At 42.4% G+C, this 23,475-nt stretch overlaps 2 protein-coding genes and 9 non-coding genes across 14 annotated transcripts in view; all 11 read left to right on the top strand.

Annotated features, from left to right (window-relative positions):
* Window positions 1-11,304, top strand: part of LOC131474481 (aryl hydrocarbon receptor-like) — a 27,909-nt gene extending 16,605 nt beyond the window's left edge. The window contains exons 3-11 of the mRNA XM_058652368.1: window positions 73-182; window positions 2,088-2,177; window positions 2,827-2,980; window positions 3,712-3,845; window positions 4,583-4,785; window positions 4,877-4,986; window positions 5,666-5,807; window positions 5,921-7,502; window positions 8,592-11,304. Coding sequence (XP_058508351.1) covers window positions 73-182; window positions 2,088-2,177; window positions 2,827-2,980; window positions 3,712-3,845; window positions 4,583-4,785; window positions 4,877-4,986; window positions 5,666-5,807; window positions 5,921-7,502; window positions 8,592-8,753 — 2,687 coding nt within the window. The 3' untranslated portion in view covers window positions 8,754-11,304. The remainder of the gene's footprint in view (window positions 1-72; window positions 183-2,087; window positions 2,178-2,826; window positions 2,981-3,711; window positions 3,846-4,582; window positions 4,786-4,876; window positions 4,987-5,665; window positions 5,808-5,920; window positions 7,503-8,591) is intronic.
* Window positions 11,305-18,179: 6,875 nt separating this feature from the next.
* Window positions 18,180-23,475, top strand: part of kalrna (kalirin RhoGEF kinase a) — a 158,018-nt gene continuing 152,722 nt past the window's right edge. For 2 of the 4 annotated variants that reach the window (XM_058612331.1, XM_058612332.1), the window contains exon 1: window positions 18,182-18,575. In XM_058612331.1, coding sequence (XP_058468314.1) covers window positions 18,509-18,575 — 67 coding nt within the window. In that variant the 5' untranslated portion in view covers window positions 18,182-18,508. Of the gene's footprint in view, window positions 18,576-23,475 lie in introns of all 4 variants that reach the window. The other 2 variants (XM_058612333.1, XM_058612330.1) reach the window with 2 other exon arrangements.
* Window positions 21,287-21,392, top strand: trnal-caa (transfer RNA leucine (anticodon CAA)). Its single transcript has 2 exons — window positions 21,287-21,324; window positions 21,347-21,392. It is a non-coding gene; the product is annotated as a tRNA-Leu (tRNA).
* On the top strand, window positions 21,537-21,646 carry trnal-caa (transfer RNA leucine (anticodon CAA)). Its single transcript has 2 exons — window positions 21,537-21,574; window positions 21,601-21,646. It is a non-coding gene; the product is annotated as a tRNA-Leu (tRNA).
* trnal-caa (transfer RNA leucine (anticodon CAA)) lies at window positions 21,793-21,887 on the top strand. The gene is given in 2 exon segments: window positions 21,793-21,830; window positions 21,842-21,887. It is a non-coding gene; the product is annotated as a tRNA-Leu (tRNA).
* trnal-caa (transfer RNA leucine (anticodon CAA)) lies at window positions 22,032-22,126 on the top strand. Its single transcript is given in 2 exon segments — window positions 22,032-22,069; window positions 22,088-22,126. It is a non-coding gene; the product is annotated as a tRNA-Leu (tRNA).
* On the top strand, window positions 22,271-22,380 carry trnal-caa (transfer RNA leucine (anticodon CAA)). The gene is made up of 2 exons: window positions 22,271-22,308; window positions 22,335-22,380. It is a non-coding gene; the product is annotated as a tRNA-Leu (tRNA).
* trnal-caa (transfer RNA leucine (anticodon CAA)) lies at window positions 22,527-22,621 on the top strand. The gene is given in 2 exon segments: window positions 22,527-22,564; window positions 22,576-22,621. It is a non-coding gene; the product is annotated as a tRNA-Leu (tRNA).
* Window positions 22,766-22,860, top strand: trnal-caa (transfer RNA leucine (anticodon CAA)). The gene is given in 2 exon segments: window positions 22,766-22,803; window positions 22,822-22,860. It is a non-coding gene; the product is annotated as a tRNA-Leu (tRNA).
* On the top strand, window positions 23,005-23,114 carry trnal-caa (transfer RNA leucine (anticodon CAA)). Its single transcript has 2 exons — window positions 23,005-23,042; window positions 23,069-23,114. It is a non-coding gene; the product is annotated as a tRNA-Leu (tRNA).
* Window positions 23,261-23,355, top strand: trnal-caa (transfer RNA leucine (anticodon CAA)). The gene is given in 2 exon segments: window positions 23,261-23,298; window positions 23,310-23,355. It is a non-coding gene; the product is annotated as a tRNA-Leu (tRNA).

A 23,475-nucleotide genomic window follows, 5' to 3' on the forward strand; every position in this document is an offset into this window, starting at 1 on the left:
ATCACAGGACTGATACTGATGTCTTCCTTTCCTCCTCCTCCTCCTCACCCCTCTTCCTCCTCCTCTCCACAGTCACCCTGAACAGTCAGAACGGAGCGCCTCCAGCTGGTGGGAATGATGACAACAACAAAGCCACAGGAGGGTCGGAGACCAAGATCCCCGAGGGCGAACTGTTGCTGCAGGTCAGTCGTTAAACTGCTTTTACTCTCACTTCCCATGTTTCTATGGTGTAGACAGGCTTTCATTGAGTGACACGGCTCTGCCATGATGAACATCTAGAGTCCTCCTGGTTCCAAAAGACTTTGGAGCCCTGATCTTGCAATACTGGTTCTCCACTAACAGACAGTAGGGGGCAGTGAAAACAGCCCCCAAACCCCCCCGCAACAAGACCTTTAACCTTCACAATGACTCTGAAGTTGTTAAATAAGAGTGATTCATGATTCCCCGTCGACATAATCACTCACGGGAGCAATGTATGGCCGTTGGCACACTGTTTTAAAAAAATATGATGAAAATATAAGTGAAAATATGATCAGCGTCCCTAAAACAAACAACATTGTGGACACTTTTGTCTAAATCTGGACGTTTTATGGAAATTTCGAGTCACTGAGGGGGAAAAAATACCCAAATCAACAAGTGAATGTTTTCCATTCTCATGTCTCAGGTTTGCTCCCTCTCTACTGTATGTGTGAGTGAGTAGAGAGGAAGTTCACCGGCTGCCAGAGCTTTTCAGGATCTGCTGCCGTCATTGATTTTCCAGTTCAGTTCCTCCCAATGTGTATCATGCTGGTATTCCAGGAGAGGAGACGCGAGGGAACTGTCTGCCCACCGTTAACCCCGTCCCAAGACTGTAGTCGGAAAGTTTCATTATTATGATAAGCCAACATTTCCCCAGCTTGTTATTAATGAGAAATGAAAGCTCATTTGGACAAACAGACTGAGTCCTCCTCCTCCTCCTCCTCCTAATAATCTTCATCCTCTGTGTGAATCACTCAGGCTGAACTGATGAGGCTTCAGTGCATGTGTTTATTTTACCGTTTCACTGCAACAGTTTAACACCGTCATCTTTACACGCTCATGTTTTCGTGACTGTAGCAGCAGAGAGTTGTGCAGCTTTACTCATCACGCCGGCTTCCAATAACAACATTTTTGACGTGTGGTTAATCTCGATGTTTGTCTGCTGAGAGTTACCGCAAAATGTGCAATATTTGCACTTTTTTTTTTGGTACCTGTTTGTATTTTGTCATTTGTTTAGAATCGTTAGTCATCCCTCCGCACCCTCGGGCCGATTTCGTAACGACATCATTGTGTAATGATTCCTGTAGGAGTGCATTTGTGTTTGTTAGTTACATGTATGTTGACGCGTTTGTTCTGGGAAACGTTGCCCGACCAGGGGAGGACACGTGTGCGCTCGGTGAGGTGGAAAACTCTGGACCAGCTGCTCATTTATTTAACATGCCACCTCATTTTCTTTCCCCCCCCTTCCCTTTTGTTTTTCTGCGAGCGGCACAATTGAATTTAAAAACCTCCAAATCAGTAATTACGCTGCCATTACGCGCTGAATGTTCACTTGCATTTTGGGAAAAGAAAACCAGATGGACGGAATGTTTTTGGATAGTTCAAGTGAATTTGAGGTCTGAGTATTCCCAGCGAAAACCACACATTACACAGCTGAACAACCCACTCCTCCATTTTCTTTAATGTGCTTTTTTTCTAAGTGTTGCTAATGCTACATCACAGTCATTAGCATAACAGCCGTTAACATACCACTCTGGCAAAAACGTTCCAAGTCAAGCAACATCATCTTTTACTGCCCAACAGCAACATTATTTGCTAATTCAGGCTAATTACTGCTGAAATTAGCATGCTAACTTGTGCTAGTGCCAAATCTGACCTGAAGAAGGAACACTGTTCAGTGGCGGGAGTCTATTATAACCTGTGGACCATCACTGAACACCTCTGTTAGCCTTAAACCACATTTGGCAGTGGAGAAAACCAGACCCAAATGAGTGAAACCATGTTCAGAATCACAACTATCTGCTAAAACAGAGAAAGAGCTAACTTCACTTCCTTGTTTTCACCCACAGGCTCTCAACGGTTTCGTGCTGGTCATCACCGCCAGTGGAACCATCTTCTACTCCTCTCACACCATCCAGGACTACTTAGGATTCCAGCAGGTATCGTGTCAATATTTCACTCCGCTCGTTCTTGGTGTTTCTCTGTTGTCTTTATATAGAAATCCTACACTTTTAACTTTTCACGTTAACGTTTTTGTTTTCTTCAGTCACTATATGATTGTCATGCAATATATTGATTATCGCTGAATCGTTTTAATTGGATATTATTGGTATTGTGGAGCATGTATTGCTTACCGTATTGTGTGGTACCCTGTGATTCCCACTAGGGATGGGAATCGGTATCGGTCAGTATCGGTATCGGTATTGGTCCAATACTGGTCAAAATCACTGGACCAGAAATCGGACAATTACCAGATGGACGTTCCTTGCATTTGTAGATATTGGGTATTAGGTCATCAGGTGGGTCACAGTGAAATTCTGCCTGTTGGACAACTGCTTTGTTTGTTTACAGTGGTGGGACGCTTTTGTAGGCTCTTGTTCCTGCCTGGTGAAGAGGTTTTTAGCAAAGATTTCAAACTGAAATTTGCTTCAGAACACAAGGATTTCAAGAAACTTGACTTTTTCATAAAATTCAACTCCCCAAACGCCCAAGCAACCTAATCGGAATATCCAGAAACTCTTAAGCTAGTACGTAGCAACGTTTAAGCAACCACCGCAAGCTAATTCTTCCTTTCATTCCTTCTCTCAGACCGACGTCATGCACCAGAGTGTGTATGAACTGGTCCACACCGAGGACCAGCAGGAGCTCAGGAGAAACTTGCACTGGGCTTTGAATCCCCCTCCTCCTCCGCCTCCTCCTCCTGCTGCAGCTGCTGCTGCCATTACCCAGCACTCTCCACAAGGTGATTGCTCTCTCCTCCTACACGATCACGGTGTCATGACAGGAACAAGACGGAGAGGCCCCTGCTGGGATGAAACCTTCTAAAACAAAACACCTGTCTAAAGGGTGAACGACACAAGAAATCAAGGGCATTGAGCAGTATTTGAGCCAATGTTTCCAATAATCCACGTGTTTTTGGATTTTTTTTGTAAAGCCAAATATGTGCTGGGGGGGAAAATGAGATTGTTAAGATTTAACAATTAAATGGAGAGTTAGAATTATATAATCTGTAACCCTATGTGTGTGTGATGACGTCAGAATGCACACAGTTGAAGCACTAAACTGTAAGACCATCCTCAGATCAGGTAACATGACCCCATAATCCTCATGTGGCCTATTAGGTGAAGTGGTCCCAGATCTGTATTTGTGTTCTTTCTAAGATGCTTATCTTGTCTCTGTGCTTTGGTTCTGAGCAGAGTTCAGGTTAAGACCCACCACAGCCCACCCTGACACAACTAACCCACTCTCACAGGTTGTGTTTACATGTGTCTCCCATGTAGTGAGGCAGATCCAGCTCAAAGCATCATTGTATTAGTTCAATTTGTCTTCAATGCGTGGCAGCAGTTTAAAGAGTTTTAACTTAGTTATGCCATGTTTAGTTTTCTGTTTTATGACAATGTTGGCAAACATGGAGCCACACAACACTGCTTTGTAAATAAATATAATATAATTCATGGACTTTGTTTACCACAGAGATGGAAACTGACAGCAGCTCATCTGTGGTCACCTATAAACCCGAACAGCTTCCCCCGGAGAACTCGTCCTTCCTGGAGAGGACCTTTGTGTGTCGCTTTCGCTGCCTGCTGGACAACTCCTCCGGCTTCCTGGTAAGTTAAAACAAAAGACAGACAACCAGGCAGATGGATTTATTGAGACTATAGATCAAATCTTCACAAGATTTCCTGCTCACACAAACGTACCATCCCCAGAATGACTCTTGGGAGCCACGTGGATTACAGAAATATCACCACAGCCAAGCACTGAAGTGTATGAGACATAAAAAAGTTGAAGAAACTTTTCTTGGCTCAATGCACAAAGCAAACCAAAGCCAGCTACTGGCATTAGGTCGACAGTATAGGGATTTTCCATCATGGTGTTATTGCAGTCTCCTGTCCAAACATGAAAAATGAAAACTGTTGTTTTTATGGTCTGATAAAGTATAATCAACTGTTCTTGGGAAGCCCCCCTTTCAGCTTGGGGCACCAGGCAGTCCACCCTTGCCCCCCCCCCCCCCCCCCCCCCCCCCGCTTCAAGCTTGAATCTTCCACAGGAAGTGTGGAAGGATTTAAAATGAGAGTAGTATATTTCTGTCAGAAATATGCAAGTATTCAAAGCATCTTGAAACATATGGATGGAAATCAGAGATTTGCCGAAGGCTGGGGTAGCAGTCGTCAAAGCAACCCGAGCAAAACATGGAGAAATGTGGGATATTCTGCCTCAAATATGCCCACAATCAAATATTTTGTGGTAGCCATAGAAACTTGTCAGTCAGAGTATTACATTTTAAGTGAGTTTATGAAAAACAGCTGTGTGTAAAAGTGCCTTTATTATTTGTCCTCTGCAGGCTTTGAACATCCAAGGCCGGCTCAAGTTTCTGCACGGACAGAACCAGCGGCATGACAACGGCGGGAAGGCCCCGCCGCAGCTCGCCCTCTTTGCCATCGCGACTCCTCTGCAACTCCCGTCCATCCTGGAGATCAGGTCCAAGAACATGATCTTCAGGACCAAACACAAGCTGGACTTCACACCCATGGCCTGTGATGCAAAGTAACTAAACTGCCATGTGACATACAGTACACTGAATGATCTTTTGAATGTTCCTGAGACATATTTAACAGCTTCTTATCTTTTTAAACAGGGGGAAGATAGTATTGGGGTACACAGAGGCTGAACTGCGGGTGCGGGGATCTGGCTATCAGTTCATCCATGCAGCAGATATGTTGTACTGTGCAGAGAACCATGTCAGAAGTAAGTTGTGTCACCACATCAAGCATGTAGAGTTTGGGGTCATTAAAGGAAACTATAGTGGTGCTTTACCGGGAAAATAAGCAATTTAACCAACATGCTACACCTGACAACTCTTGTGGATGTTTAAAAACATCGAGGAGATCTGGTTGAACCTGGTCAGAGTTCAGACAGCCTTCAAATGTAATCCCGCTGGATTACGGAGCAGATTGAGCAAAGCTGCAGAGCTGCCAGAACAGAGGATAGGCCCCACAAATCCAGTGCATGAGCAAAGCATCAGAGATGATCCTTACCACACCAGTGAACACAAACATTTCAAAGGTCAGGTGTGTCACTGACCACTCTCTGGTCACTGGAGTGCAAAGATCAGTGCATTCTCCTCCATTCGGTCTAATTGTCGAGCACAAGTGGTTGGAACGTTCGCTCCCAATGCACAACACAAACCATGAAGCAGCAAGGCAACAGAAGACCACAGCAGTGAATGTTCAAATCTCATTCCTGGCAAGAAAAAAAATCAGTTAGTTGGGTTGTCAATCTAAAGATGGCCTCACTTTACTGTGTAAGCTTCCCACCAGTGGCTCTGGTCTTGGTCCTTGCTAAATTAAAGTCATTCTCGATGAAGTTTGGTTAAGCTTTGTCAGCAAGTTCACTTCTCTTTACTGTTTTTGTTCCATGTTTGTAGTGATGAAGACTGGAGAGAGCGGTCTGACCGTTTTCAGGCTCCTCACCAAGGAGAACCGCTGGAAATGGGTTCAGGCTAATGCCAGGCTGGTGTACAAGAATGGCAAACCAGACTACATCATTGCTACCCAGAGGCCTCTCTTGTATGTTCCTGTTTGTTTTTTGTTGTGTTGTAAACCAACACTCACAAAACTCCTGGCATCTCTAGAATGATCATGTAATAATGTAATAATGATCATGTTTCCTGTCGTTATAGGGATGAAGAGGGTGGAGAACATTTGCGTAAGCGGTCCATGCATCTACCCTTTACTCACGCTACCGGTGAGGCTACTCTGTACCAGTGCGCACATCCCATTGCAGGGTTTGGAGATGGAGGCATTGATAAAAATGGCAGTAAGTCAAAGAAGAGTCGGACTGAAAGGCTGATCCAGAGTGGTCTGGACCCTGGCTCCCTCCTGGGTGCACTTATGAGTCAGGATGAGTCTGTGTATGTTTGTCAGCCTGCACTGGAGCCCAAGATGTCCTTCCATAGTAGCTTCTTTGCAGAGCAAATGGGCTTCTCTGACCCCGAACCCTCCAGTTTCCACAGGAGCTGGGATGAACGAGGCAATGGCGTGTTGGATCCGAGCATCACAGAGCGAAACTCAAGCTTTGATCCACTGTTGGCTACACTGGATTCCCTTTCCTTGGAAGGCCAAGTGGTTGGGGATGGGGAACAGGGTGGTTGTTCAAACGGTGAGCTGTTTGGAGCTCTGGAGGGGTTAGGGCTGAGTGCTGAGGACCTGGAGCTGCTGCTGCTGGATGAGCGGATGATCAGAGTTGAGATGGACCCTGAACATGTGCCCACCCTGGACGACCTGCTGACAAACGATGAGATCCTTTCATATATCTACGACTCAATAGAGGGAAGGATTGATTCCACAGATCATGATGGAAAGGTGCCTGGTAGTAGTATGGCCTCAGTGACAGCCACAACACTGTCACATCCTGAAAGTAACCCCACCAATGAAACTAATGTTCAAATGCAGTTTCCTCACCACAAGCCTCCTTTGCTGGGGCAGGCTCCGATCGTCCAGCTGTCCCAGCAGATGCAGCAGCACCTCAACATGCGGACAAGAAAAGTGGCGCATGACTGGGGCCAGCAGAGCGACCATTTGGCTCACACAGTTGTTAGCGGAGAGCTGCTGGGGCAAAATCCGCCTATTTCTAATGGACAATGGTCAGCCCAAAACAGTTTAGCCAATGTAGGGATACGACTGGATCATTGTAACACCACGCAGACTGTTTTTAACGGTAAGGCCTCAGAGTTGGGCGGTGAGGGTCATCAACAGCTCAAACATCAGCACTACCTTCAGCAGCAGCAGCAGCAGCAGCAGCTCTCACGGCAGTGTCATGCCAAGCAGAAGGCGGTCAACATCAATGGAATGTGTGGCAAATCCCAGTGGCAGGACTATGGATTCAGCGAGAGTCTGGGCAGAAACCCTTGCCTTGACAACAGGCAAAAATCTCTTACAAACTCCTCACTGGATTCCTGCATGGATTATGGTATGGCTGGGATTAAAAACACAGATTACACCTTCAGTGGAAGTGGTTCATTTAGCGGGAACAGGCAACAGCACGGCTCCGAGTCCATGATTCCGTCCTTCCAGGGGATGAACCACAAACAGCAGCAGGAGCAGATCCCCGTTCCTTTGGCCCAGGTCATCTCCGAACTCTCACAGTGTCCTCCACCCAACAACTCCCTGGAGCAGATCCTCGGAGTGAGCAAGCCCTGCCGGCAACTAGACCATTACGGCATGGTAACCTCAGAGATCCCTCACGATCCCAATCATAGCAAGGTGAGGTCGCTGAAATTGTTTTGATTTTGCAATCACTTCTAGCTAAAACAGCTTATGTTGAGAAGTTCATGTTTGACCTTTAGGGACATGAAACCATGAAAAACTATGAAATACTGACCAAAAATGCATCCTCCTGGTCTTATCTATGGTTCTCAAACCTTGTCAACAAACTTGGTTGCATGATGATAGTCAACCACACCCGTGGTGCCTTAGGTTTGGTTCTGCTTCTGTCTTCTAAAGTTGTATCTTAACCAATTTAAGAGATGTTAAAAAAGAAAACTAACTGGTTCCACTTTTTCAAAATAAACCCAAATGAATAGTTAGCGCATCTCACATCTATCTTACGTTGTTAAATTTAATGCAAAGTCTCAAGATTGTTCAAGACCTTCATCTTCCAACCTTCATCTTTTGGAAGTGAGAAGCCATCTTGAAGTGGGTGTGACCTGTGACCAACTGTTCGATTTGGACCGTTTTGCTTCCTATAATTATTAAAAGTGTGTGAAATGGGACAAAATAAGTGCCAGTGGTCCCTTTATCTTTATGAGGCATGTCTGTATTTTCTAAATCACTAAACACAAAATTCTGAAGGTCTTGAAGATGCCAGAAGATGGCAGTGGTGTTCACAACATCTATTTATTTAGACTTTAGATTTTACTCCATTTATAAAGAACTGGAAACTGGACTTCAAGCCCACAGTCCATTTGGTGTCCTGTTATTTTGCTGCTCCTCCAGGACACATGTGTGGCAAGAAGTCAGTGAATATAACTAAACTTTAGGGAAAGTACTGATTATTAAGTATTTTGGATTGATCACAGGTCACAGCAACTCCTATTTAATGAATTAGCATTATACTCAGAAGTATTATAACCAGAGTTTCCACAAATTATTATTCCCATAATGATAAAATGGTGCATCCATATAACAAAAAAATCTACTCCATAGTTTGAATGACGCAGAAGAAGCAGCTGATCCAACATATATTCTGTGCTGTTTGCCACTTTAACTCGCTCATTCAGCACATTAACTGCATATAACATCACTTCCAGCTCTCTGAATGCATGATTTCCCCCCTCTCTGCTGCTCATGCAGATGGAGAACGGCTGCATCCTGAATGGCCCCTACCCTGGAGCCTGTGCTCTGCCTAATGGAAATGGGAATGGAAATGGAGCAGTGCCCTCTACTGTCCAAATACCAGGCCCTGAGACTTTGCCCGGCCTCCTCGACCAACCAGCAACCGGCTTCTACCTCTGATCGACTGACCGGGATCAGTCGAGACTGGACCAGCCTTATGAAACTAGAAACCATGACAAACAAAACTGAATAAACGTAGGCCTATTTCCTTTTTCTTTTCTTTTTCTTCTTTCCTTTTTGCAGGAGAAGGTGAGTCACATTATCACACGAGTCTTTTGTTTACAATAATGCAGTGAAGAGTGAACAGAGAGGGTGAAGCTGAGTTCAGTTACAAGGCAGAGCACAAATTAGACGTCAGATTAGAGGCAGCTGTGATTTTTGGATGTTTTTGAGACTTTATTTACTATTTCATTGTCTTAACGATTGAGCTACAAGTTATGATTCATTTGTCTCATGGTCGATAAAGGAATAAGTTGATCAACATGATTTTAAGCTGAATTTAAATCCTCAAAACTCAGGAATTGGGTATTTTATTTGTCTTATACTAAAGTCAGTATAATATCTTTGAGTTTTACACCATTGGTTGGACAGAAAAATATAACTTGAAAGAAAGAAAACCAAATTTCCTGGCATTAAACTGATTTAGAAATCAATTTTCTTTGTGGAAAAAGTCAATAAGCAAGCACTAAATCTGCTTTATCTGCTTTTAGGTGTTTTTCCTAATCAGATATATTCTGAATTTGCTTTGCTTTGTATCTGAATGCACAGCACAACACTTCATCCCCGTCTGTGTCAATCCAGGTTTTTGGGATTATTTTATTTCTTTTTTTTGTCATGCAACAAGAATGTAATCTGTTACTGTTCGGTGGTTTACCTTGTTGAAGAGATCTATTCGTCAACAATGAGATTATTTCATAAATGTTGAAAATGACGGCTAGAAATATCCTGCACTTTATTTCAAGCACCAACGTAATGCATACGTATAGTCAGGGCACCGTGTTTGTACTTTGTTTGTTGTTTATCTTTTAAGTTGGACATTTATTTTTTTAATTTCCTACGTTGAGGTACATTGAAGGTTGTACATTCATGTCCTCACAAGCACAAAACTCCTGGACAACGCTAGAGTCACCGTTTTTATCTTTTGTCCTCTTGACTTTGGTGATAACGTCGAAAGTCTTGGACGTCTGGATTTCTTTATGATTATATTTTTTATTATTTTTTAATAGAAGAAGTCACCTAGTTTTAAATTTACTGTATTTATTTATGTCCGACAGCAAGTTAACAATCTGGATTGTTTTGAGGTTAATGTGTGAAGCATGTTTTTGTACAAAATTAAAAATTAGTAAGAATATTCCACCATTTTTTCTGGCTTAGCAGTGGTTGCAATTGTTCTCCTGGGGAAAACCAACAAACCTTTTGTGAACTAACAGTGAACCCAGAACTCAAATTACAGGAATAAATTAAAGCTTTTTATTTGTTCACACTAAAAACAAATCAGTCAAAATTGCTTAAATTGGTCACACAGATTTTATTGTATTTGTCAAAATTTCATATAATTTGTCAACTTTAGTTTGAATTTTTGTTACCAATTTAAGTATTTTTTTTAAGTTTGCACTGCTCTTTTTAAAGTAAATCAAAACCCAAAGCCATGGCCAGTTTTATTTGATTTAGTTTTTTGTACACTATAAAAAACATCGGTAATAACAAATTAAATATACATCAAATGATAATTATGTTTCAAAAGGTAAGTTATATGAACTCAAACATACTATACTTACTTTAATTTGAATGAACAGAATTACCAATTTAAGATATTTTTTTTTAAAGTGAATCCAAACCCAAAACCAGACAATTAACTCTGATATTTTTCAGAGGGAGTGAAAACTCGTAGAAAACGCAAACCTTCTCATACATTTTGTTGTGTTTGTTGGTAAACAAATCATATTTCCAACACGTTAGACTTTTCTGTCTAAAGTAGAAAACAATATTATTTTTTTTTATAATCTCAGTAATTTCAAGTACAGAATGATAAACACTGAAAGAAACCAAATGTGAGCGTAAGAAAGAGCGCCCCCTACAGGAAGGACGCAGCTCTGAATGTTTCTTGTACATAGTGAAATGATGCAGGGTAGAAAAACTTCACCAAGAAATGAAAACGCTGAAAAGAGATTCTCCATTTTACTGTTGGTATGAATTATTATTATTGTTATTATTGTTTAAAATGTGACACACATGGTTCCATGTCGGTCAAATTGTTTTTTTTCCTTTCATTTAAATGTTCCATTGTATGGCAGAAATATTTGCTGTATTTAATATGGTTGATGTGACTCATTAACAGTGTGGGCAGGTGGGGGGGAAGATAAGGTCGTACAGGTTTGTACATAGTTTTACGTCGAGTCACTCGTTCCCAGCACTATTTTTTAAAATCATACTTATCAAACTCTTTCTTTTTACTTTTAAATTGTAAATAGTGTACTCATCACAGGAAAACACTGGACTCTATGACAGCCTGAAAAATGGTGCCATACGACTGGGACGACTTGTTGAAAAGACAGTTTTGTTTTTTTGTTATTTCTGCTTAGCCACAGTGATGCTAACGTGCTAACAGGACAAGGTGTAGATGTTGTAGATTTGACCCCGTGTCCTTCGACTGCTTGTTTCAAATGTATAATTTTTCTTCGTCCTTTGAAATAAAAGAGTTCTTCAGTCACAGTGAGAAACACTAATATCGTGTGAGCTTATAAATCATATTCTATACGTCTGAAACATCCAGTCTGTGTTCACATTAATCGTCTCCAGCATGGTTGTTGTTGTCAGCAGTGACTCGCTGCTTTGTAAAGGTGCATTTAGACATCAGAGAATCATTCCCTCATTAAAAACTCTGAGATGCCGCCATAATTACTGCAACCAAAACCACATGTGCACTAACGTGTTCATGACCTTTAAATTCATGTTGTTTTTGACTCATAAAAAGTTGAATGAAAGAGTTCATTTTATATCATTTGCAGCTCAAGAGTCACTACTAAGGATCACACGTAAGGGCGTTTCAAAGGACTTTGGGGAATTCGGGTAAAAGACACCTGGAAATGCTTGAATCAGTTGAGTCTCAGTTGGTGTTTTTTATCATTATTCTGCTTGGAAGTAAATTTTATGGCAAGTAAATAATGACCCATGGACTCAATTTGGAGCCAATTTTGGGGATTTTCCAAACGGACTCCGCCTACAGCTTTATTGCAATCATCTTCAAATTTGGTGAGGTCACTCTGGACAAGATACGGATGAAAAGTTACCAAAAGCTTTACACAGTGTCACACGGTGTAGGTGCTAGGGAGCAGCAAAACTGCTGAAAAATTCAGATGTTTCTCCACAAAACAACTTAACTGTTATAACTTTGAGATCGAAGGTCCAATCCAAACCGAACTTGCTATTACTCTTTGTAGTCCAGTCCTGAAGACGTCGATGTAAAAATATTCATTTTTGAAAACAGCGCTGCCTGGTGGTGACGGCATTTTAGAGTGTCTTTTGTTTGTTTTTGTCCTGGTTTTCTTTCTTTATTTTGCCTTTTTTTTAATTTAAATTTCCATTCAATGTGGAAATAAATAAATGAGTGTGTCTCACCAGTAGGATGTTATTCACATCTTATACCCACAGTCTTATCTTGCTTAACCTTATATTTTGTCCATACAACAATGAATGCTTGGATACTTGAATTTTAATGCAGTGCAATGTCAGAATGGTGCTACATGCTCAAAAGAATTGACATTTTGTTTTTCTCCTATTTCTGATCACTTTGAGGATGCCATGCCTATAAATAAAAACTGTAACATCACTTGTTTATGGCAGGAAACAAAGCCACAGTGAGGGAAAAATAATATTATGATGAGCTCACTTTGTCTTGTGAAAGGCAGAAGGCTTGTGGCAGAGATGAAGACTGTCAGAGAGCAGCAGAGGAAATGTCACTTCTGAGGGCAGCGGGAGCAGATCTCCAGGGAGAAGCTGAGTGTTGGTTGAAGGCGACGTGGAGGTATGGAGGCACTGGAGCTGTCTCTGTTCATGCAAAGCCACATCTTGAGTCATTCGTCTCCAAACCAGGCGAAGGGCAGAACAATAGGACTACGTTTGCCCGGGGGACATTGTCATCGCTACAGTGTTCCGTGTGGAGATCTGTGAGGATGAGGCGGCTGCACAGACACATATTTAGAGAAAAAGTCAGAGTCCCTGTGAAGTCAGTGGAGAAAGAGCTGCTGCTGCTGCTACTCTGGACGAGTGCATCGTCCCCACAGTTTTCTGACATCCTCCCAGCCTGTCATGGCCCTCACTGTGGTTTTGACAGAGACATGAAAACGTGCTGAGACCAAAAGAAATCTGAGAAAAACATCCGACATAATTACAAATGGCCAGTGTTGCCTCTGTCCTTGTGTGGACGAGACATCTTCAACACAAGCAAACAGATACCAACAAAACAACCAAATAAAAGCACATATTTGAAAATGGAAATGATATAATTCATATAAAAGTATAGGATACAGTAACCCAAAAACAGCCATTCTGTCTGTCTGTCTATCTATCTATCTATCTATCTAGCCAGCTAGCTATATTAACTATAGCTAGATAATTAAATAGCTAGCTTCTAGTTAGATAAGGGTTTTTTTTACTAACCATCTTTTTACGTGTTGTTTACTTATTATTATGACTGTTAACTCCAGTGAAACTAGTGGTCGTGTCACATTAACAATCTTTTTTTAATTGCTGTCTTGTCAGTGTGGACTGGGAGTTAAATTTATATAATAATATTAAATATATTAAATAAATGTAATAATTAAATTTTAAGTTTATTCAAAGGCTGAAGTTTGGATTCAGGCACGTTGATATCTCAGACTGGTCTCCATTCAAATCTGTGTCAAACAAGTGTCATGGATATGGACAGACATACTGTAAATATGGATAATAATAATAATAATAATACATCATATTTTTAAAGCGCTTTTCTTAACACTAAAAGCTCATTGAACCCTTCGATGGAGAAAGAAATGAGAGGATGGCAAATCCATTCCATCCCTCACAGGTGGTTTCAGAACTCTTTGAAAACAAACCTCTGCTGGGAGTTTACATGAGGTCATGACGCAGGTGTGACAAGACAAACAGGAGGTTTACTCAGGTGAGTGAGTGAGTGAGTGAGTGAAAACACCTGCGTGGCTGCACCACATGTCTGCACGTGCTCTCAAATACGAGGCTAAAGAAACAAAAACCTAAGGTGGAAAGTAAGTTCTCTGACTTTAATGCTCACATTATTCTAGTCTGTGTGCAAATAGTGACACTTTTCCTCACAATAGATGGAATCATTGGTCATGACTTGTACTATGCTGTTTTTTGCTTTTATCCCTTATAATATATTTGCTCGCTTGGCTTTAGGTCAAAGGTTTTTTGTGGGTTTTTTTTTACATCCAGTTCACTCTGTTGAGAATATCACGTTTATTTTTTTCAAAGTCTTCCCCTGTCAGTAATGCAAAACACATTTACATTTGCACCACCCACACAATGCAGGACCTTTAGGAAACTTTCCTTTGCTTTAGTCTTTATAATGTGCTCCAACTGGACCAAGGACAGCAGACGAGAGGGCAGACAGAGGCAGCAAGAAAAGATAGCCGGCTTAAAATGTCACCTCCTCACATTTTGTCCTCATTTGTCTGTCCCGTTCACAATGGGCGAGAGGCATTTTGGATTATTCTTCTCTACAGAGCACCTCATTAAGTTTTGAAGAAATTGTTCTGTCAAAAAAAATGAAAGGAAAGGTGGTGATTTATTCAGAAATAAAAAATAAAGGAGAAAAGCCTTTTCAACTTTTAAATGTCTTAAATGTGTCATTGAACAATAAAAGTTATAATTTATGGAAAAGGCAGCAATTACCCACTCTAACTGACTTCAGGAAAAAGGCTTTAATGTAGCTGTCAAATATAGCCAACAAATCATATGACATAACTCTTATACAATGACCCAGCTGTTGTGGCCAGTGTTGGCCACTAGGTGGCAGTAGCACACAGTGGGAGGACAGATGGAGCCTGGAGCAGGTTGCACATGGCCTCCATGCTGATGAGGTGATGTATCGACTGAGGCAAGGAGACGCTCAGACTGACGGGAAGGTCAAATGGGCGCGTGCAGGACGTGTATGACATGTGGTTTCCTGTGGATGAAGGAGAACATGGAGTAGATACGGGAGGAGGAGGTGAATATGTATGAGGAGAAGATACATAATACATCAAAGAGGAGACGTATATTGGAGAAACGCATGCAGGATTGGGACTGATTTACATAAGGAGATACTGTACTATGTTGACCAATTTATTAGGTACACCTGTTCAACATCTAAGCAGCATGGTGGCACCTGAACCAACATGAGACACGTTGACCTGCTGAAGTTCTTCTCTGAATGGGGCACGACTGTTAGTGCCAGACAGGCTGGACAGAAAATGGTCCAAAAAAATGACTGAAATTATCCAGAGAGCGGCTGTTTTTCGTGGAGAAAATGTCTCGCGTTGGCGGTGAGATGAGGTGAGATGAGAATGGCCAGACGGGTTTGAAATGTTTGAAAAGTAACAACAGTAACTCGGTAAATAACCTCTCATGACTACCAATGTTTGCAGAAGACCATCTCGAAAAAGCCATGAAAGCAGGATCACACCCTGAGTGTATGAATAAAGGATATATAGAGGCAGAGAAGATACAATCAGAGGAGCTGGACATCCAATTATACGTTGGCCATCCAGATTATGATGTATCTGGGCTGCAGACAAAATTTAGTTCACACGACATGAGACATCCAAACAACAAGAAATCAAATCTGGATATCAACTGGACCCCTGTCGTTTTTAATGAAAGACAAACTTGGCTTTCAAGGAGCGGGACTCAAACATCCCAGTATCGTCAGACACAAGCTGCATCACCCACCCGTCAGCAAATGATTGTACAGATGACTTATTTCTGCGTCTGGTCCAAGTGGATGAATCACTTCAACAGCTGAAATATCTTGAATGACCTCCAAAGCATCGCTTGGCCGGAGTGCCAGACATTTTTCTACGAAAGATGACTCAGATAAAAACAAGATTGGCATGGAGAGGGACTTAATGAAGAGATATTCGTACCCGCCACCCCAGCCGCGGCTTAATGAGCAAAAGAAAAGATTGCCGTTAAAGGTTAAAGAATGCGTTCAGTTCACTTCAGCAGAGTTTGAAAAACACCTAACAAGGTCCTGTGACACTAACTTGCTCTTAAAAAGCTTCATGACTTTTTTTTTAATTATACGATGCTGGGTGGAACTGGTTTATGCTGGTGGTCGGTTTTGCCCCCAAAAGTGCAATAGCCAAACCTTGTGTGTGATGTTGGACAAAATATAGTGAGGACTTTCATGCTTCCCACTGAAAGAACTTGCTGACAATGGACAGATTTTCGATAAAATTGGAGACTTTGGGAACATTTTCTGGGGGATATTTTGGTGTTGATCTGGATTGGATTCAGGATTTTTCTTAATGGTCTTGAAAGTGTGTACAAATGTGTGGTCTAGTGTGAAGAATGAGTCCAATGGTGAGGCTGTAAACAGTAGCCTTCACATGCCAGGAAGGATTTTGCTCATCTTCATTTACGCCATTGCGTTGTCTGCAAAACACAAACTCTGGTTGGTTTATCATTTCAGGCTGTTGTACATGCATAGTGACACTAGATGGCAGCCTCCTTAAAACAGGGCCATTGCCTAAACTTCATATAAAAAGGCTTGAACCCAAGATATGTTAAATTTAAAGTGTTATATACTGTACACTTTATATTCAAACATGCTTAGGGGTCCTATATGTTACTCGCTGGACCTTTAGAAGAACGGATAACCTTCCAAGATAAAGGACATTATTGATTCTGAGGGAAACTGAAAGGTCTAGATGGAGACTTGATGGCTCCCATCTTCTATCTTCTATTTGACCCAACGCCATCTGGATTAGAGAGTGTTGGAGTTGGAGCACAGAATCAGTCTGGAGGTGTATGTGGATCTTTTTCAAATGGCCTCTCCGTGGACCAATTTATGTCAAGCAGACTCTGGCAGACCAATGCTGATGTGGAAAATATGACCCAGCCCTGAAGCAAGGCCTTTGCCCCATTATACTGTTGCATTTATACAAACATACCAATACCAGCTATAATCCGTTTCTTCCAAAGCAACCCTTTCAGCTACAGCAGTGGTTCTCAATCTTTTTATCCCAAGAACCACCTAAAAAAATATGGAGCTCTTGAAGTAACACAATTATCACCAATGTTAACATACAGTGGTGTAAATCGTACGAGCAAAGTCAGCTACGGGCAGATTCATTCACAATCCCTTCCTCACGTATACTTCACACACTGGTATAGAGAAATAAGATTAAGATGGAGGGAGAAAGTAATTTACATTACGCTGGTAAAAATTCCTCAACTCCACTCTGATCAATCACATACCCGGGTCTATACAGTACAACAGCACCACCAGAGGAAGCTTGCGTACCACTGGCAGTACACGCACCACAGTTTGAGAACCATGGAGTTAGACCTTTTAAAAGAACAGGTGTAACCTTGCGAGATTTGGTGTCTGTACTGACACTGTGGAAAAAATGCGTGGTCTTAAGGGAGGTTTTTAGGAGACGCCGCGATACGATACCATCACGATATTTAATTCATGATACGATACTATCATGATATTTAAGTCACAATATGATATTATCATGATATGATATTATCATGATATTTAAGTCACAATACAATATTATCATAATATTTAAGTAACAATATGATGTCACGATATTTAAGTCACAATACAATATTATCATGATATTTAAGTCATGATATGATATTATCACAATATTCAGGTCATTATATATTATCACGGTATTTACAGTAAGTCACGTTATGATATTATCATGATATTCCATCGCCATCTAGTGGACTGAAATGTTTAAAACTAATCCGAAGAAAAGTTCATGTTTATTTGTAACATCAGTTATATATCGACAAAATATCACAACATTTCACTGTATCTATCACCCACCCCTAGAGGTTTGCACTCTCTGAGTGCTTTCTCTAGTTTTTCTATAGCGCCACCATCAGTAACAAAGATGCACAGCAGACTTATTCATAGTGAAAATAATAATAATGATGATAATGATTAGGGCTTCAATGATTATTTTCGATTCAGCAGTGATTAGTAAATTAATCGTCAACTATTTTGATCAAATCACTTTTTGCTAGAGTTGCTATTAAAGTCTGATTTTTCAGCTTCTTGTGGACTGTGAACAAAAACATCATTTTACAACATTTTCTGACATTTTACGGACCAAACAAGTCCTCGATAAATCGATTACGATGATAACCGTTAAAGTTGTAGCCCTAATTTTCTATGTGCTTTGATATAATTTATTACCAATAAAGATCAATGAATTGAATTGGTAGAGCGAGAAGGGGAGGGAGAGAGAGAGCGAGGGAGGGAGGGGGCGAGGGGGGAAGAGGAGGAGGAGGGCGGGAGGTAGAGAGACCCAGGCGGACAGCAGCAGCAGAGGGAGGCTGGACCGGGAACAATAGAGAGAAACGAAGCCAGCCCAGAAACACCAAACAAACCGAGAGAGAGGGGCGACAGAAAGAAAGAAACCGAGGGAAGAGGATGGAGGGAGAGAGGGAGGTGAAGTGAGATCATGTGAGGAATATAAAGACGACAGGATTCTTTTTTCCTGAGCGGAGCTTTTCTCCTTTTTTCTTTTCTTTTCTTTTTTGTGTGTGAGTGAGAGATTTTTCTCCTGTCTCTCCTTCTTCTTCTTCTTCTTCTTCTTTTGTCGCTGGATTGTACTGAACCGCAGGATTCCGGCATCATGAATCCTGCAGAAGCGGCCGAGGAGGCGCCGAGCGACGCCGACACTGATGCCTTCTACAAAACAGGTAACAGCAGCCACACCGACCGACGAGCTACAATGTCACCGGGAGGGAGGGAGGGAGGGAGCCGCCTGCACGCGCTCGTGATGAAAGTGAACGCGAGCACACGGAATCATCACTGCTGTGTGTATGTGTGTGTGTGTGTGTGTTCACACATGGAAATCAGACAGGGAGGCGTTCAAAGACAGAGACAGATCATGTACAATGTTGCTCTGTGTGAAGGGTTTCTTCATGCATCTATGGTGGAATTGTGTGTGTGATGTTGTGTCTCTACAAAGGACAACATAATGTGTCAGGATTCAGACCAGTGTGTGTCTGTGTGTGTGTGTGTGTGTGTGTCTGTGTTTCTACGAAAAAAGGAGGAATGATGATCCAAACTCATCCAAATGGTCTGAAGGTGTCTGTGCAAGACATGGTTACATACACAGTGTGTGTGTCTGGTATTCCTTATGTTGTGGGGACCTACATCTGTTTACACTGTCACCTTATGGACACTTGATTCCTACATTTTAATGTGAAGACATGTTAGGCTGAGGTTAAGGTTAGGATTAGGCCAGTAGTTGTTATGGTTAAGGGTTTGATTAAGTCATGATGTTGTGTCTCTACAAAGGCAACACAAGAAATGTCCCAGGATTCAGACCAGCAGCTTTTATCACCAGGTTTGTCTTCCTTATGTTGTGGGGACCTGAATCTGTTTACACTGTCACATTAACAGCATGGGGACCATAATGTGAATGTCTACATTTTATGGTAAAAACATGTTTTAAAGTTAGGTTGAGGTTAAGGTTAGGGTCAGGGATTAGAGTAGGTCCTCATGAAATGAATGTAAGTCAATGTAATGTCCCCTGAAGTCATGGAAACCCGTGTGTGTGTGTGTGTGTGTGTGTGTGTATGTGTACAAAGGAAGCTTAAGGATTTACACAGGTATCAGATCAGCAGCTGGAGATGTCAAGGAATCAGTTTAAGACGACGGTTTATGTTGTTTACGCATGGCTTTATCAACAGGGTGTGTGTGTATGTGTATTTGTCGCCTCTTTTGGACCTCTTTTTTTCTGACAAAACCTGGTCCTAATGAGGCAGAAGCGCATATCTGGAAAGCTGGTTGAAGTTCAGGGCTAATATTTGAATTGTGGTTGTGGTTATGGTTGGAGATAACACTTTGTTTTGGCTGGTCCAAGTGAATGGAAGTCAATGCAGTGTCCTTGGAAGAGTCTGTGTGTCTCGTTGAGTGGATTTATGATCCTGACTTAACTCAAAGATACGGTCGAATGAACGTCTCTCCGGCACAGACAACAACTCGACTGCCTACGCTGCAAAAAAACCTTTTAAAAGAGCAAATAACGTGACAAAAATTGAATAAAACTTATTGGTTTCAGAGATTGAGAGATGTCCTCAAAGTGTCTGTGATAATCTGAAGACAGGAGCTCAGGACAGAGAGCCATGATCCCAAGAAAACGTTCGTACATTTAAATGTCTTGCTCATGAAAACGCAACAATCAAGTACTTATTCTGGTGAAAATCCCGCCTACTGCAGCTTAAGTCGCGGTTTAAAATGTCCCCCGAAACAGAGACGCCTTCTCTACTATATACACATATATTTAACTTTTTCTCTGTATCTATTATAAGAAATTCTCCTGCAATAATGGTTGTTATTGTTTTGTCGTCCAGCTTTTTTGCTGCGACTGGCAAGTTTCTTCCCCCATAAATCAACATAGTAATGAATGAATGAATGAAAGTCAGAGAACCGTGTCCAAAAAAGGAGGCCAGAGTCAAATTTGCATATCTTTGCCCCCTTTTATTAGTGACTCATCAATGAAGTCAATCAATGCTCTGACATTCATTAACCGAGCAGCATCTTCAAACTGCTGCTTTTTCTTGGTCTTGATTGGAAACAGAGAAGCAGCAGCAGAAATCAGATGTTTGGTGTTTTTACAGCTGCTCAAAAGACTTGTCGATCTTCATCCGTCGGTCAAACGGCAGAACGCTCACAGCTGGTTTTCATCGATCGATAACAATCAGTTACTCTCTTCAGCTTCCGCTGAAGCTCAAACGTTTCTTTCTGTCCCGTGTTGTCTTTTGACGTTCAGACTGATTTTTGTGAACAAAAACGAGACATTTTAAGGCACCAAGAGCATGAACAAAACAATTCCTCACAATCAGGATAATTGGTTGATTAAAGACAGAGTATGTGATGTTGGGAAACTGTCGTTTTTAATCAAACGCCTCCTGTGTTGGTGCTACTTCAGAAGCTCTAACCCCGAAAATCCATGCTTTACATACACCTGACGCAACTTTTTCAGGTCATCCTCTCATCCTTTCATAGTTGAGGACAGAGGAATGATCACATGATCTTGTTTGAGAGGCAACAGCTGAGGTTCCCACATATTTTATTCAGAAATTGCTCCAAAAAAAGAGAGGTTTCGATTGTTGAAATCCCCCGTTTCAGACTTCAGGACTTTTGATATTTGCCGAATTTCATAAGAAGAATTGCAGAAGTCATTGATTGATGTAAGAGACGAGTCCTGACTGATTAGGTAGTAAAACATACTAGACGTTGATATTAACGATTAAAAGAAAATGACAATGATTCTTGGGTTGTTGTTATTGAAGCCATTTGGACAAAGAAATGTCACCCAGTCTTAAAATGTCTTTCTTCTAAACTTATTTCAATTGTACATACATAGAGAAGACAAGTATGACTGCAGATAGATGTAGTTGTCAGGATGGCCGAGTGGTCTAAGGCGCCAGACTCAAGGTGACATACCTTCCTGTGGGACTTCTGGTCTCTGAATAGAGGCGTGGGTTCGAATCCCACTTCTGATAATGTTTTTGTGGCAACCCATGGCCAAGAGGGAAGGTATTAGGCTTTGATTTGTTGGTTGTTCCCTTGTCGTGGCCGGATATGTTTGTGTCCATGTCTTGGTCCGACCTCAGACCTAGGTCCGTTTTCCAAAAAGGGTTGTACGTGTCAGGATGGCCGAGTGGTCTAAGGCGCCAGACTCAAGGTGACAAACCTTCCTGCGGATGGGACTTCTGGTCTCTGAATGGAGGCGTGGGTTCGAATCCCACTTCTGACAAGTTTTTTTTGTGGCAGCCCATGGCCAAGAGGGAAGGTATTAGGCTTTGATTTGTTGGTTGTTACCTTGTCGTGGCCGGATATGTTTGTGTCCATGTCTTGGTCCGACCTCAGACCTAGGTCCGTTTTCCAAGACGGGTTGTACGTGTCAGGATGGCTGAGTGGTCTAAGGCGCCAGACTCAAGGTGACAAGCCTTTCTGGTCTCTGAATGGAGGCGTGGGTTTGAATCCCACTTTTGACAATGTTTTTGTGGCAGCCCATGGCACAGAGGGAAGGGAATAGGCTTTGATTTGTTAGTTGTTCCTTTGTCGTGGGCGGATATGTTTGTGTCCATGTCTTGGTCCGACCTCAGACCTAGGTCCGTTTTCCAAGGAGGGTTGTATGTGTCAGGATGGCCGAGCGGTCTAAGGCGCCAGACTCAAGGTGACAATCCTTTGTGGTCTCTGAATGGAGGCGTGGGTTTGAATCCCACTTTTGACAATGTTTTTGTGGCAGCCCATGGCACAGAGGGAAGGGAATAGGCTTTGATTTGTTAGTTGTTCCCTTGTCGTGGGCGGATATGTTTGTGTCCATGTCTTGGTCCGACCTCAGACCTAGGTCCGTTTTCCAAGAAGGGTTGTACGTGTCAGGATGGCCGAGTGGTCTAAGGCGCCAGACTCAAGGTGACAAACCTTCCTGCGGATGGGACTTCTGGTCTCTGAATGGAGGCGTGGGTTCGAATCCCACTTCTGACAAGTTTTTTTTGTGGCAGCCCATGGCCAAGAGGGAAGGTATTAGGCTTTGATTTGTTGGTTGTTACCTTGTCGTGGCCGGATATGTTTGTGTCCATGTCTTGGTCCGACCTCAGACCTAGGTCCGTTTTCCAAGACAGGTTGTACGTGTCAGGATGGCTGAGTGGTCTAAGGCGCCAGACTCAAGGTGACAAGCCTTTCTGGTCTCTGAATGGAGGCGTGGGTTTGAATCCCACTTTTGACAATGTTTTTGTGGCAGCCCATGGCACAGAGGGAAGGGAATAGGCTTTGATTTGTTAGTTGTTCCTTTGTCGTGGGCGGATATGTTTGTGTCCATGTCTTGGTCCGACCTCAGACCTAGGTCCGTTTTCCAAGGAGGGTTGTATGTGTCAGGATGGCCGAGTGGTCTAAGGCGCCAGACTCAAGGTGACAATCCTTTGTGGTCTCTGAATGGAGGCGTGGGTTTGAATCCCACTTTTGACAATGTTTTTGTGGCAGCCCAAGGCACAGAGGGAAGGTATTAGGCTTTGATTTGTTAGTTGTTCCCTTGTCGTGGGCGGATATGTTTGTGTCCATGTCTTGGTCCGACCTCAGACCTAGCTCCGTTTTCCAAGAAGGGTTGTACGTGTCAGGATGGCCGAGTGGTCTAAGGCGCCAGACTCAAGGTGACAAACCTTCCTGCGGATGGGACTTCTGGTCTCTGAATGGAGGCGTGGGTTCGAATCCCACTTCTGACAAGCTTTTTTTGTGGCAGCCCATGGCCAAGAGGGAAGGTATTAGGCTTTGATTTGTTGGTTGTTACCTTGTCGTGGCCGGATATGTTTGTGTCCTTGTCTTGGTCCGACCTCAGACCTAGGTCCGTTTTCCAAGACGGGTTGTACGTGTCAGGATGGCTGAGTGGTCTAAGGCGCCAGACTCAAGGTGACAAGCCTTTCTGGTCTCTGAATGGAGGCGTGGGTTTGAATCCCACTTTTGACAATGTTTTTGTGGCAGCCCATGGCACAGAGGGAAGGGAATAGGCTTTGATTTGTTAGTTGTTCCCTTGTCGTGGGCGGATATGTTTGTGTCCATGTCTTGGTCCGACCTCAGACCTAGGTC

Source organism: Solea solea, chromosome 2 (genome assembly GCF_958295425.1).
Source record: "Solea solea chromosome 2, fSolSol10.1, whole genome shotgun sequence".
Taxonomy (NCBI): Eukaryota; Metazoa; Chordata; class Actinopteri; order Pleuronectiformes; family Soleidae; genus Solea; species Solea solea.